The sequence below is a fragment of the Ammospiza caudacuta genome, chromosome 1, assembly GCF_027887145.1.
Source record: "Ammospiza caudacuta isolate bAmmCau1 chromosome 1, bAmmCau1.pri, whole genome shotgun sequence".
Taxonomy (NCBI): Eukaryota; Metazoa; Chordata; class Aves; order Passeriformes; family Passerellidae; genus Ammospiza; species Ammospiza caudacuta.
Genome location: NC_080593.1, coordinates 149,850,918 through 149,866,583, shown reverse-complemented (window position 1 = coordinate 149,866,583; position 15,666 = coordinate 149,850,918). Strand labels below are relative to the sequence as shown.

Here is a 15,666-nt window from a genome sequence, read left to right as displayed (position 1 = left end):
GTGTAGCACTTCATACAGAGGACTAACACCTTCCTCTGCTGCTGGTTGTTATGAGAGAAAAAATGCTGAGCTGTGGAAAGGTCACTGCTCTATTCCTGGAAGTCCTGTAGTCAGCTCATCAGAATTCATGAAATACTATTTTTGTTTAATATTCTCCCTCTTTTTTTTTTTCCTCCCCCTTGCTGGGAAACAGTCTCACTACTGAGAATGCCTGAGGGTGGTTTATGTTGCAGAATGAGAAAAACTACCAACAGCAGTGAAGCCACTGTGCCCATCCTGAGGATGGAGATCATCTCTGAGGAGAATAAACAGAGAATAATCTCTGATGTAAAAACTGACTAAATTTTAGACAAAGCATTTATTCGTGTTTGAAATCAAGTGATGATTATGGAAACTTAATTTAACTAATGGGGTTAAAACTTGAAAAGATAATTTGTAAGCCTTTAAATTATGCTCTGCAATTATGTTTACTTAGTGGGATATACACTAAGAGCCATCAAAAATGCTTAGTACTTAATAATAAAATTGTTTCTTTTGTCACTAGTGACACATCTTTTTCTCATGCAAAATTTGTGTCAGGAAGGAGGTGGTAAATGGACCAACTCTGTATTTATCAGCTATGCTATTGATTAAAATTGAAATGTCACTTAGCTATTTAATAAGATATCATTTTTTAATGAAGAATAACTTCTGATTCAGAAGAACTCACTAGGTTTTCATAAACATAGAGAACACAAACTGCATCTTTGTATGTTAAAAGTGTAAAGGAAAAGCAACACTTTTGCAAGCAGTTGATGCACAAAAGAATGCAGTCTTTAGGTTGACCAGAAGTATTTTCAGAACTGACAGAAATGCAAAGAATTCTTTTAGCCAAAAAAAAATGAAAAGTGTATTTCGAGTGGAACATCTCACTTTCTGATTTATACAAGAAAATACTCGATCTTTCTGCTTGCAAATGGTTTATTGTTTAAGCATGGCTACAATTTTCTTTTGAGATCTTGCAAAGGTAAGAGCCTGGCAGCCCTAAAACCTGTTTTAAATTTATTATTTACAATCTCCCACCTATCAAAAATGCTTTCTTAATTTTTTAGTTGCATCATCCAGAGTTGTAGTTCACATTACTTTGAGTTTTTACAGCTATTACAGCTCTACAACAGCAGAAGTACAAAAGAATCAAGAGAAAAGATGAAAGATACTGTGCCTTGGGAGCTGGGTAGAGGGCCAAGGCCAGACAGCCACATGCCCTGTCTCTGTTCAACAGCCTGAAATCAGACAAAACTTTCTACTGGTTTGGAAGAATAGGTATCATATGCATAAACTGGCTTCTGTTTCCTGAGATAAGGCCTGCTGGCAGGGGATACATCCAATATGAGTGTTCTCAGGAAGTCCAGATAGCCAGCATTAGAACCTTTGGAGCACATGCACTCTCTGCAAGGAAACATGCCACGATGAAAAAGAACATAGTATCTCCACTGTGATCTGGTAGGGGAGAGATGTTTCCTAATGTGACTTCTGCAAATTCTCCTATGAGTGCATAGGAAGGAGATTTTCTTAAGGGTGGTGATGGGAACAGTGCTGCAACTAGTGCCCTCAGACCAGGCTCCCTGCTTAAACCATTGACCCATGGTTTGCCAGAAGGCTGGAAACTGAGAATGCCTTTTGGCTCTGTTCCCACAGCACATTCCTGGAAAGGCTGTCAGCCTAGGGCTTGAGCAGGGGCACTCTTGGCTGGTTTAAACTGTCAGGATGACTGTGACCAGAGAGTGGAGGGGAATGGAGCTGCAATGCGTTGGCATCCAGTCACTATTAGTGCCCAGTCCTGTTCAGTGTCTGTCCTGCTGATGTGGGCAAGGCCATCAAGGGTACCCTCAGCAGTAAATTTGTGATGACACCAAGGTGGATGGAGTATCTGAAGGGTAGGAAGGCTCTGTTGGGGGGATGTAGACAGGCTGGATGGATGGTGTGAACCCAGTGGAATGAGGTTCAAGAAGAATAAGGCCTGGGTTCTGCCCTTGTATCCCCCCCAAGGCCCTGCAGTGCCCCAGGCTGGGGGCAGAGCAGCTGGAAGGCTGCCCAGTGGGAAAGGCCCAGGAGCCGACAGTGGCCAAACGTGAGCCGGCATGTGTCCAGTTGGCCAAGGAGGCCAGTAGTCTCCTGGCCCTCTCTGTCAGCATTGTGTGGCCAGCAGGACCAGCGTGGTGACTGTCCCACTGTGCTGGGCACAGGGGAGGCCACACCTCGAGTGCTGAGTGCAGATATGTGACCCAGTTAAGACGCCATTAGTGTGACATGCTGATGTGCCAGCTCAGGTGCCAATGAGACCATCTACCAAAGTTAACAATGGGGATTTTATTTAAAAATGAATGTGGGGTAGAGTGAGATGGAAAGAAGGGGAAAACAGAGGGTAAGGGAGAGATGAAGCAGAATACAATCTGAGACACTTGGATCCAGCAGCATCCTGTCAGTCTGTCCTCACGCTGTGCTTCTCCATTCTGGGGACCCCAGTTGTTTTCTTGGAGGTGTTGGTGTTCCAGGGTCAGCACCTTTCTCCATTCAATATTGGGGGTATTCAGGGAGCCATTTTCCTATGTTCCATGTGAAAGGAGAATGGGCATGCTTTCCATTGCCTGCAATGCTAAGGCCCAAGGAGCATTTCTCAGCTCCTAAAGCAGCCTGAGGGATGCAGCCCTCAATGCAGACTGGGCCTGGAGCCAGCTTCTGTGGGATTCTACAGGGCAGTGCTGTCACCCTTCTTCAGCCAGCTCTCCTTGACCACGCTGCCTTGCTGCTGGCTTGGGGATAAGGGATTCTGGCTGGCAGCAGGACCTACCTTTGGCAAGTGGTGCCCTATGGGTGAGCAGTCATCTCCTAGGAATCCACCTGGTGCTGGCCCCAGGCTCACTCCTCCAGCTGCCCCTTGAGGCAGCTGAAGGAGAAAAGGCGGCACAGAGCCCGCCGGGCCGTCTTGGCCATGGAGCGCCATGGCCGTGGGGCCGGGGGGTGTGGGACTGTGGCTGTGCCAGCAGTGGAAGTAGGGACCTGGTGTACCAGGGGCTGGGCAGGCACTGGGCAAGCCTCTGCCAGCACATCAGCCCCACAGGGCTTTTCCTGGGGAGGGGCAGCCTGGGCACAGCCAGCCTCCATGCCTACTGCATCGGCCTCCTCCGTGGTGGCAGCAGGCGAGGCACAAACCACAAATATCTCTGAGTTTTCCAACAGTACCATGGGGAAAGGCTCACTGTGCCCCTCCTCACAGGGATCCCTGTCCAGGGGATAAGCTGCTGGCTCTGCTCCCTCCTCTTGCAGTGAGAGGGACAACTCGCTGTCTGGCTCACTGTCCCCCCTCTCCTGCACTGTGTCTGTCAGGGAGCTCTTTTTCCTCCCACTTTGCCATCAGCTGGTCTAGCTGAGTGTCCATGGACGGCGCATTCTTGTTGTTAAAGAGAGACCACATTTCTTCAAACAGGTCAGGAGGGACGAGCTGTGCATAGCTTTCAGTCTCTCCTTTACAGTCTTTTGTCCAGCTGCAAAGTCTGTGCTGGACCCAGGGACTTTCTGCATCAAGGGAGGAGAGGATGTCTTTTTCCAACTTCTCCAGCTCCCCTGCCTTGATTTTCAGATGATCAGAATCATCTTCAGGCCCCATGCACATCAGCTTGTCATGTGTGGTTTGCTCTGGCAGCTGATGAGTTCCCCTCTCCTCATAGGAACTTCGAGATGAGGGAGAAGCTGAGAAGCATGAGGTTTCCTCAGCCTCTGACATGGGGAAAAAATCACTCTGCCCCCTGTCCCAGGGATCTTTGTCCAGGTCAGAAGTTGCTGCCTCTGAGTCTTCCTCACTGAGTGGAAGAAGCGATGCACCCTGTGGGTCACTGTCCCTGTCTCCTGGAGCCTCGCTTTCTGGGAGTTCTGTCTCCTCCCACTTGTCCTCTGGCTCAGAAGTCTCCCAGCCCTGTGAGTTGTCAGAGACAGACTGCTGCTCTGGCAACCAGGCAGGAGACAGGAGCTCAGAGGAGTTTCCAGTGTCTGTGCTGGAGTCACTGGTGAAGCCAGGAGCTCTGTGCATCACCTGGGTCTCTGCATCTGCCTCTTGGCAGAGACTTGACTGCTCCTGAGTGCAGGTGGACTTGGTGAACCTTTCTCCAAACAGGCATGGGGTAAGGCCTCTAAATGAGTCTCCATAAGTGTTGCCACCGTGCTCTTCCTGCACCTCAGGGAGCTCCTCCATCTCGGTGTACTCCAGGTAGTTCCAGTCAGGCTGGGTCCCTGTGCAGAGCAGCATGCCACCAACCCGTTGCAGGTGTGGCAGGCGATGGCCCTGCTTTGCTGGTGACCTTCTCCAGAGCCTTTCAGATGAGCTGTCTGGGGAAGGTGTTTCCCTAGCTCCGTAAGTAGCCACAGTGCCCCATGGAGAAGGTGGCACTAGGTCTCGGTGGCTGCTGCCTACAGGGGCTGCAGACCATGCTCTGCCTCTGGGAGAAGACCCAGAGGCTGCTGGGGCTGCTGGCAGAGGGGGCAGCTTCATCCATGCCGAGGCTGTTCTTGGCATTTCAGGGCTGAGCTGCCACGGAGGTGTCACTGACAATGGAGGGCCATGGAGAGGTGGCAAGTCTGACACAGACAGTCTTTTTGGCCATGTGACTGTGCCACTGAGGGCCACTGAGTGCCCACCCTCCAGGCTGTCCTCCTGTATTCCATGTCCTGTGGGTTTCCATGAAATGTCCTGTCTAGAGATGAGTCTGTCCCAGTGTAGGGGCGTGACAGTCACCCATGTGACCTCCACAGCTGCCTGCGGTAGTTTCTGGGGCACCTACGGGGAGCAGGTGAAGGCGTGAGATGGAGGTGGCTGGGCAGGTACACTGTCCCTCCTCATTCTGGCAAGCCCAGCTCTTGTCCAAAGGCAGGTTCTGGCCACAGCAGCCATGCCAGCCTGAGTTCCCAGCTGCGCTCGCTGTCTCTGGGCCATTCCCTCACCCAGGCCATCCTGGCATGGGCTCCTCCCCAGAGCAAGGCCTGGAGCCAGGCCTGGCTGCCGCTCTCTGCCCCCAGCCCTCCCCCAGGTCCCACTGCAGCCTTTCCCTCCCTTCCTGTCCCTCACCTGGTACCACTTCGACAGCAGCGGCTGCCCCTCACGCGACTGGCTGTGGGCGTTTGCCTCATGTCTCTTTGACATCTTGGAAGTGCTGTGACAAACACTGGCCAAGGGCACCCGGGAGAGCTGCGTCCTCCTGAGGAGCTGCTGCCTCGTGAGAGAACTGCTGCCTCCTCAGAGAGCTGCTCTCCTGAGGGTGACAACACGAGGGGTTTGGCTCTACAAGAGCCCTCCGTGTCACAGCATGGCTCTGTGTCACAATGGGCTCTGGGCACGACGTAACTGCAGGTCACAAAGGCCTGGTGGGCACTGCCACCCCTTGTCATGTAGAGACATGGCATCCTTGGTCACAAAGCTCTGCTTTAGGCCTTTGCCCCTTGACTTTTTCTATGCTTTTTCCTCTCCCAATTACCTGCCACTCTCCCTTTTCCCACCTTGGATGTTCCTCTCCTAAACATCCCCAAAGATGCCCTTTGTTCTGCCAAGCTGCTTTTCCCACCCAGCCCACCATGTGTCCCACCCCTTAGCTCCCACCTCATGCAGAAAGACAAATCAGCAAGGCAAAAATCAGTTAGCACTTCACCTCGCCACTACTGTAAAAAACAATTAAAAAGTGTTCATTTAAAAAGATTAGCAACAAAGGACGGCCAAATATTCATTCTTTATTGGATATGCGATGGGCATATGGTTATGAAGGATGAGGAAATGGCTGAGCTACTGAAGGCCTTCTTTGCCTCAGCCTTCAATAGGCAGATCCATTCTCCAGAGGACAAGCAGTCCCCTGAGCTGGCAGACAGTGTCCAGGAGCAGACCAGACCCCCTGCAGTTCTCGAGGAAATCATTAGTCATCTGCAGAGCCACTGAGACACTGTTAAAGTCTGTGGAGCGGGCTGGGAGCACCCCAAGGGTGCTCAGGGAGCTGGCAGAAGAGCTCACTAAGCTACTCTCCATCCTGTATTATCAGTCCTGGAGTGTAACGATGTCTCACATGGCTGGAGGTAGCTGTGTGACACCCACGCTCGTAAGGGCAGCAGGGATGATGCTGGGAACTGCAGGTCTGTTAGCCCGACCTCAGGGCCCAGCAAGGTTCTGGAGCAGATCATCGTGAGGGGCATCACACGGCCCAGAGAGGACAGCCAAGGGACTAAACCCAGCCAGTGTGAGTTTAGGAAAGGCAGGTCCTGCCTGCGAAACATGATGTCCTTTGAAGGAGCATGTGACCCTCCTCAGGGCTGAGTGAGAAGCGGGGGATGGCCTCTCTGGACTTGAGCAAAGCCTTTGACTTCATCTCCCACAGCACAGTCCTGCAAAAGCCATCAGCCCAGAGCTTTGGCAGGGGCAGCCTTGGCAGACTTAACTGTCTGGATGGCTGAGTCCAGACAATGGCTGGGAATGGAGCTGCAACGAGTTGGCATTCGGTCACTAGCATTGTCCTCTGTGCCCTGTCCAGTTCAGATTCCCAATAAGGCCCTGCAGTGCCCCACGGTGGGAGCAGAGTGGCGGGAAAGTGCCCTGTGTAAAAGTCCCTATGGTTGCTAGTTGACATAGGCCGAACGTGAGTCAGCATATGTCCAGGTGGGCAAGGAGTAGGGTGGCCTCCTGGCCTTCTGTGTCTGCACTAGTGTGGCCAGCAGGACAAGGGACACGATTGTCCTTCTGTGCCGGGCACTGGGGAGGCCACACATTGTATTCTGTGCCCAGTTCTGGGCCCCTAAATTCAGCAAGGACATTGAAGTTCTGGAACAGTTCCAGAGAAGGGAAATGAGATAGTGAAAATTTAGAGCCCAACTCCTGTGAACACTGAAGGTGCTGGTGTTGTTCATCTTGGAGAAAGGGAGGCTCAGGGGAGATTTTATCGGAGGCTCTATAACTGCCTAAGTGGAGGATCTATCCACATGGGGTTTAGTCTCTTCTCCCAGACAGCTGGTGATAGGACAAGAGGACATAATATCAAAATGTGTCAGGGAGGTTTATTTTGGATACTACAAACAATTTCTTCACAGAAGGGATAATTAGATACTGGAATGGGCTGCCCATGGAAGTGGTGGAGTCACTGTCCCTGGAGACATTTAAGAAAAAACTGGATGTGTCACTCAGTGCCATGGTTTACTTGACATGGTGGTGTTCCGCCAAGGGCTGGACTTCATTATCTCAGAGGTCTTTTCCAGCCCAGTTGATTCTATGATTGTTTTGAGTCCCTTTACATTCCTCTTTTTGGCAGACCCTGCTGCCCTGTGTGTGATGGGTGATGACATGGCACCTGCTGAGCCCTTTGTGGAGCTCTTAGTTTGCACATTATAGAACCACAGAGTGTTTTGGGTTGAAGGGACCTCAAAGATCATCTACTTACAACTGCCCACTCAGCATAGGCAGGGATGCCACCCACTAGGTGAGGTTGCTCCAAAACCCACCCAGCTTGCCTTGAACACTTCCAGAGGTGGGGCATCCACAGCTTCTCAGGGCAACCCATTCCAGTGCCTCACCACCCTCACAGTAAAGAATTTCTTCCTAACATCTAATCTAAATCTTTCCTCTTTTAGTTTAAAACTGTTCCCCCTTGTCCTATAACTATCTGATCCTTTTACTGTGGTTATCTAGTCTCATCACTGTGGTTCTGACTCTTTAGGGAGAGCCCCCATCTCTAGAGACTTTGAGGAGACTTATCCAAGAGGAGTTATCCAAACAGCTAGATGGTAAGTAATCAGTACCAGGAAGCCAGAAGATAGATCTGAGAGTATGAAAGATGCTTTCCAGAGCTGTGCTGGCACCCAAACCTCTCCTGCTTAAGGAAGATAGAATTGCAGCAAGCTTGCTTGGGAGATGTGTGAAATGAAATGTGCTTTATGGTTCCCCAGGCTTTGATTTTCCCAGCAATAGCACAGAAAGTAATCAGAGTAGATCATAAACTTTCTTTTGAGGTCTCAGCTGGAGAAGAAATGTTCATGATTTTTGCTTATGACTTTTGATGCGCATCAGTATAAGAAGAGGGGCTGGAGGGGATATGGGCTGCTGTTTCTCTCAAAGTATGAGAATTGCAGACCACTACTGATCCCAATGACAGTGAGATGCAGAGCTGTAGTCCTTCTCACACAGCTCTTGATGCAGCTGACACAGCTGCAGGCATTTTGTTCTGCGCTAAAGATCACAGGTACACAGGGTGATCATTTCACAGATTTTATTTACACAGTCTCAGTCTTCAATATCCACACCAGTCTGAAAGCATTTAAGATCAATGAAGAGAAGAAAGAACACTCTTCTCTCTCTATTCTGTAGAATGTTTATGTGATGCTAAGTGTTTTATGAGCTCTCAAGTTTGCTGTCATGGTGTAACCCCAGCCAGCAGCCAAGGCCCACACACCACTCACTCACTCCCCACCAGCCGGATCAGGGAGAGAATCAGAAGAGTAAAAGCTGGAAAACTCATTGGTCGAAATAAAGATAGTTTAATAGGTACAGCAAAAGCTGCACCCAGAAGCAAAACAAAGCAAGGAATTAAGTCCCTGCTTCCCATGGGCAGGCAGGTGTTCTGCCATCTCCAGGAGAGCAGGGCCCCATCACAGGTAATGGTCACTTGGGAAGACAAACACCATCACTGCAAATGTCCCTCCCTTCCTTCCCTCACTTTGTACACTGAGCTTGATGTCACATGGTCTGGAATTCTTCTTTGGTCAGTCTGGGTCTCCTGTTCTGGCTGTGTGTCTTCCCAACACCCAAATTTCCTCCCCAACGTGGCTGTACAAAAAGCAGAAAATGCCTTGGCTCTGTGTGGGCCCTGCTCGGCAATAACAAAAACATCTCTGTATTATCAGCACAAATCCAAAACAGAGCCCCATTCCAGCCACCATGAAGAAAATTAACTCCACCCCAGCCAAAACCATCACGATTGTTCAGGTTCTTAGCACTGAAATGGCAGGCAGTGTGTGCCTGTCTGGAACAGCCTGGAACAAGACCAGCCATGTAGCATCTCTGCATCACAGAAGCAGCAGGAAAAGGCTCTCATTTTCAGAGCAGGAGTGGTCCCAGTTTAACAGGGATCCACCATCTGCACAACTAAAAGAAGAGACATTTCAGATACTTGGAGGACAAGGTGCAGAGGATGAGAGAAATGTTTATGATAAAGTATGGAATTCAGGAGAAATTCAAGGCTACCAAGAAAAGAGATTTAAATAATTTAGAGAGGATCAGAGAGTCACAGTCATGGATTATGGAGGGACAAAAAAATGGGTGACCGGGGAAAATTGATCTATGACAGTACTCGGACTTTACTGGGCCCCTGGTTCTGGTTTTCCATCTCTTGGAGCATAGTCCTTCTAGTCTAACAAACCCATTACCCTCTCTTCACAGCAAAGTTACCCTACATCCTGGCTCAGATACAGCCTGCACAGGTAAAAGCATCCCATGGCAGACCAGGACCTCCTGGTCCCCCTGGGAAGGAAGGACTCCCAGGAAGAACTGGCCCTCCGGGAGAGCCTGGCCGGCCTGGACAGACTGGGTCTGAAGGGCCACCTGGACCAATTGGTCCCAAAGGTAAGTGAAACTTGGTGTGTTGGGGCAGTCCAATAAAAGGATGTATCCACTGAACTTGGGCATCCACCTTTCCTTTTAGTAGCTTATAAATTGTCCTCAAAATGCAGGTGTTTGAAGCGACCTCAGTCTCTTGAACCAGAGGTGTTGAATATGACCAGAAATTGCTGGTATGTTGCACCTCTGGTCAGAACTAGAGTGGGGCAAGTCTTCATTTCCACTTAATGTCCTCTCTCAGAGGATTGGCCACAATTAGGAACTGTTTTTACCAAATAAATTAGCTTCAATGTGGATGGAAGACCTATAGTTGTGCTTAGTTCTGTAGACCACATTCATCAGTTCATATTTTTTCTTTCCCTCTCTACAGGAGAAAGAGGAGCAAAGGGTGAAAAAGGAGACACTGGCATTGGTCAACGAGGGGAAATGGGTCCCCCAGGAATTCCAGGTGTGTTACTCAGAACATCCCACAAAACACATCACTTAGAACCACTGCTTGGACACAGGTCTCTGCTGTACTAGAGAGATGATCAGGATGACATAAAAACAAGGGACACAATTTCTGCAGGATGTGGCCCAAAGGGAAGAACTGTATCATTAACATCACATACGGCCACCTTTATTTCCTCAGCCTGATGAATGAGTACAATGAACCATCTCAGTTACAGCTAAGTTAACTGACCTTTGGGTCAAATCCAAAGTGAAGCTTTAATTATTAGATGCACTGTGAAGTGTTTTCTCTGTCCTTGGCAGAGTCTTCCTGTGACCAAGCTGAACCCAGAGGTTCAGGCAGCTTCAGATGTTATGAAAGGTCATATTGAACACCTGTGCCTTGGGGATACAACTTCTGCTTTACTATTACTGCAAAGCAGCAGCAAATACAGTTTGTCTGCAGTCTGAAATTAGGCACCACTGATAAGTTTTGCCTTCACTGCTTTCTTGGGAAAGGAACTATGGGAAGCCCTCCTAACCCCATTGTGTCTGCATCTGGCAGACTGGTCTTGCATTGACTTCAAATAACAATGTGCCTACTATGCTCTGCACCACTGAATTATCTCCCCAGGCTGGCTCTTGCCTCCACTTTGCCATTCTCACCTCCTCTCTGTGAGGACTGTATGTCTTTAGTTGTCTCGTGCATCTCCATGATGTCAGCATGGAAGTAGAAGAGCAGCCATGTTGGAGCTGAGCATCCCAAGGTCACCATAGGGAGTGGAAATCTTTTTTTCAGAGGAGACACTCTGATTGTATCCTTGAGATACATCCTAGCCAAATCCAAAGCTATGGAAGCTGCTGTCTGCATCCCAGTTTGGCAGCAAAGCCATCTCCTGTGACGTTACACTGCTGAGTACTGCACACTGGGCATGTCACTCACCAGGGCACTCACCAGGGCATTCTGTTTCTCTTTCAGGCCTCCCAGGGGAGCCTGGTTATGCCAAAGATGGGATGCCAGGACCTCCTGGCCCTCAAGGTGAAGCTGGTGTGCCGGGCCTGGCAGGTCCCCAGGGGCCCCCGGGAGCCAATGGACAGTGTGACCCCTCTCAGTGTGCTTACTATGCAAGCCTGGCTGCCCGGCCCTCCAATGTCAAAGGGCCATAGTGTGCAGAGAGCACCCCCAGACTTGTTTTGAAAACTTGAATTCCTCACACCTGCCAAGAGCTCTCCAGTGTCTTCAGCTGCGTTTCTTTCGCAGGAGGCCTTCTAAAGCCAACAAATGCTGCCGGTCGGTCAGATTATTTTTATGAATTATAATAATAATTATTATTATCTTTGATGTGATATGTGAACTTATTTTTTTGTTTGTTTTCTTTAACATCAGGGCATATTAAAATGCTAAAAATAAGTGGGTTTTTTCCTCTTTTGAAAAGCATATAATAGCAATGTGTTGTGTGACTGTTTATGCAAAACCATTCCAATGCCAAATTTTTTATCTGTTATCTGATTAATTTTTTCCAAAGCTTTATCCCTCACCCTTTCAGCTCAAATCAAATCCTGCAGCCTGGAGCATTAACTGTGACACACAGGCACAGGATTGTTGGTGCTATTTGCCATCTGCATGGCAGGGAGGAAGATAAAGTCATACCAAAGCTGGAAAAGGTGTCTCCAGTGCATCCAACTCCCAGTGGACAATTTTGAACAGCTAGTGTATGCTTTCCAGAAGATCCCTGTTAAATTTAATATTCTTCTGCTGATAAATGAATCAATATTCTATAGGAGCTACTTTTTCATGGAGTCATGTGGGATTTCATAGTAAAGGCCTGAAGGGATGCACAGAAGATCTCAACCTCTCTGTACTGGAGAGTTTTTTTCCAAGAAGTGGAGCTTACTTACCTCTGTCAGGGAGATGCATTTGCAAGGTTATCCTCTGTCAGGTTAAGGATGCCAAATCTCCTGTGCAATGTCAGCACATGCACAGCCAGCTCCCTACCACTGCTTCACCCAAAAATCAGCCAGAGCAGCATAGAAAGCCCCCTGGTATTAAAAACTCAGGAAGCCAGCTGTGACCCAATTCACTGTTTTGGTTGATCCATTATGACCATAACTTGGCAAGTGGTGTTACTTAGAGGGCTGGTGCATAGTGCAGCCTGGTCTAGGAGGATGTTGATCTTTGATGAAAGAATGAGAACAAAGAAATGTTCATAAACATGGGGGAAATTGTGTTTGATGGTCACAGCCATCAGTGGCCAGACAGTGGCCATTTCTCCCTATCAGCTAATTGCCAAAATCAACCTGAGAATGCAAAGACAAAGTAAAAAGGGTATGGAGTCTTAAAAGACCTTCACAATAGGTCATTAGTGAGCTTAACCCTCTGACCAAGCCATGCCCACCCACCAAGTGCAGATCTGAGAAGTGATCAGGCCTCAGATACGTGCCAGCCAGCAAAGCAGCTGTGTTTTCAAACCTCTTCTGCACAAAGCAGTTTGTAGTGAGAGATGGGAGTAATGGACCTGACACAGGCACTAAGTGCTGAATGTGTTTGGGAATCTGGTCTGCTCTTCTGGAGACAGAAAACAGGCACCCTGCCCTGCTAGCACATTCTCCATATGGCATGGTGCTTCCAAACTGGGCAGCCCAAGCAGAAGCCACAGCTGTTGATAACCAGCCCAGAATCATACCCTGAGGCTAAAGCGCTGAGATAAGCTTTTGCCAGTCTTGGAGTCTTTTCTCACCCAGTAGCAGATAAAATTTGCCTCTGCTTTACTGAAAAATGAAATCAAATAATAAGTACAAATGCCAGGGTTAAACAAAGTCTTTACTATGTAGCTCATAATGGTGCTATTTTTGCTATTTCCTATGCAAATAAACTCTTTGATTTGATTTTACTGTGTTTCTTGCTATGGAAAGACCAATTAAAGTGAAAATACCATGAAGTGAAAACCTTACCACTTTTAAGTAACTTTCAATGATATATGTGTTACTGTAGTGCATCTTGGGTTAGCTTGCTGGATTTTAGGATTAAGCAAACATGCTGATCACATGTTTGACAGAAGCATTTTTCTTAGTTCAGGCTGACATTTGCTCCCTCCAGTGGTGAGGCAAAACAGGATCCTTTTTTGAGAGCACCTCCTAACATGGGAACAGACATTGTTTTGGGTAAATGTGGTGGTAATGAACAAGTGTTATGGAGGTCAAACATGTTAACTGAGCCATGCAAATGTGACATTTAATTCCTGTCATGATGGTGACCCCTTCATCTCCACAGGCTCTCATCATCTGTGTCTGATGTGCCATGCAGGTCATAGAATTCAGTACATTCTAGTGCATCATGAGAAGAGAATCTACATAATGATGTTCTGTTAAACAAATTTCAGGGTCTTTAACTTCTGTGAGGTCATAGAATCATAGAATAATTTGGGTTGGAAGGGGACTCTAAGGGTCATCTAGTGCAATCCACAGTAGGTGAGATGGTGCAGTGGCACGCAATTGAATGAGATGAAAGAGTTGTTTTATAACCTCTTTCATTTGAACTTCTGTGGGAGCCATTTCCAAGAGTCAGTATTGGGAACACAAGGGATGCACTTGCATCTTTAATAGCAACTGAAAAATCTGCACGAGCTAGACACAGACTACTTCTCTGAGCATTTTCCACCCATAAAAGGGGACACAGCCTAATTCCCTGTGCTTCAGCATATTCCCTGGCATATGGCTATCTGCTCAGTCTGTTCCCAGAGACATCCCAGACTGTCTCTGTGCCCTGAATTCAGTGGGTGCCATTTCCCTGCTTTTTCTTAAACCTTGTTTTCTCTCCAGCCAGTTAAATGACATTTACCAGGCAGAATCTGTCGTTAGTGAGCAGAGTACATGAGCTGCAGACCCAGATCAAGACCCGTGTTTGTACTCACCCAGATTTTACTCATCAAAGGGAGGTTTCTGTAGCTGCCACCTCTTGGAGAAGCAAGCCCTACAAGAATGTGCCTAAAAGGACACCTGAAATAACAGGTAAGAAAGGAGGGTGTATTTGGAGGATTTCAAAAACTGCCACAGTTTTTGCTTCAGTCTGTTTGTGTGTATTTTCAGTCTTTGTAAAAGTGGTCTGAGATTACTTTGCAAAGTAGGTCTGCCATCTGGGAAGCCAACAAACCTAAAAGTACAGCCCTGGGCATGGTCAGAAGCCGCTCTCCAGAAAATGCAGGTGCCTCTGTGCCTGAGCAGGTGACTGTGAGTCTATTGTCTGTCCAGCACTGTGCCAGGTGAACACACAGCCAGGAGGTGGCAGGCAGGACAGGGACAGTGCTGGTGGCTCTCTCCTAACCAGCCCTGAGTAAGGCAAAGTTGTGGCTTTGGCATCTCAGTGTTCCTGTGTCTGCAGCCAAGTGTGTGGTAAATCACCATTCTGTTCTGAGTCTGAGGTTTAAACCAGGGAATAGACTGATTTTTCAGCTGGATTTTGTTTTGGCCCTGTGGCAATATATTGCTAAAATTGCATTAGAGAGCAAGACAATATATTATTCCGATTTTTAAAAGGAACACATGGGATTTATGGCACCACTGTCAGTTGCTCTTTTTTTTTCCCTTTTTTAAAAATCATTTGTAAATTACAGTAATTATAGCAAACAAACCATTATTTCATTCAATTATTTGCCTGTCAAATAAACAAATTACAAAGACAAAACAAAGCAACAGGATCATTAGGGGAAAATATATTTTTTGTGTTAAATTATTTAACAATTTCTAAACAGTTTTGAATTAGCTGCTTTTTGGAAGCTGTATCAAATGCCTGTGGGCTTTTTCTTCTTTCCATAGAGACAATAAAAATACTGTGTCAGCTAAGCCCAAACTCTGTGCTCTGACCACAGAAGTGGTTAGGAGATGAACACAGATTTTACATTCTGAGAAACTATTTTTTAAAAAAGTTTAAAAATTATATTAAAAAAAACCAAACATAGAGTCTTCTGTTTGTTCAGCCTTTTAATGTGGAAAATGGCCAAGCTCTGCCTGTTAAAGATTTCATTTGACTGCTTCTGGAGCAGGACTGGTGCATAGGAATGGCGGTGTGTCACCAAACACAATACATGGGGCCAAAGACACTGCCAGGGACTGGCAGGTGTGATGTAGGACCTAGGGGAGCCTTCCCAGAGCTTCAGTGGGTGACCCCAGGGGAGAGCACATCAAATAATGTAAAATGTCTATGTCTCGGTGCCTCAATCCCATGCTCAGTCTCTCACAGTGAGATTCAGAGTCACAGAACATAGAACCATAAAATATCCATAGTTTGAAGGGACCCATGAGGATCATCCAAGTCCAGCTCCTTGACTTTAAGGAGTCAAGCTGTGGTTTGACCTGCATTTTGGTGGCTCCAGTGAGAGCTTTAGAACCTGGAGATCCATTCAGCTTATCTAAAGTATTCAGCTGCAGCACTCTGAACCATGTTACCTACATTAACTATATCTCCATGGAAAAGACATCTTCTGGGAGCTGTCTTTATCTTCCACCCTCAGTAACTCACATCCCCCCTGAGCTGGTGTGGGGATATTCATGTTACAGGTGATGGCATGTTGGGTGCTCTGTGACCAGCAGCCAGGCTGCTCAGGGGGAGAGGAGCAAGGCAATGGCAG

General features: G+C 47.7%; 1 protein-coding gene across 1 annotated transcript in view; it reads left to right on the top strand.

Moving 5' to 3' along the window:
• COL22A1 (collagen type XXII alpha 1 chain) overlaps positions 1–12,127 on the top strand; it is a 203,374-nt gene extending 191,247 nt beyond the window's left edge. The window contains exons 61-64 of the mRNA XM_058812385.1: positions 7,719–7,785; positions 9,437–9,619; positions 9,984–10,061; positions 11,022–12,127. Of these exons, the coding sequence (XP_058668368.1) occupies positions 7,719–7,785; positions 9,437–9,619; positions 9,984–10,061; positions 11,022–11,209 (516 nt within the window). The 3' untranslated portion in view covers positions 11,210–12,127. The remainder of the gene's footprint in view (positions 1–7,718; positions 7,786–9,436; positions 9,620–9,983; positions 10,062–11,021) is intronic.
• Positions 12,128–15,666: the final 3,539 nt, after the last annotated feature.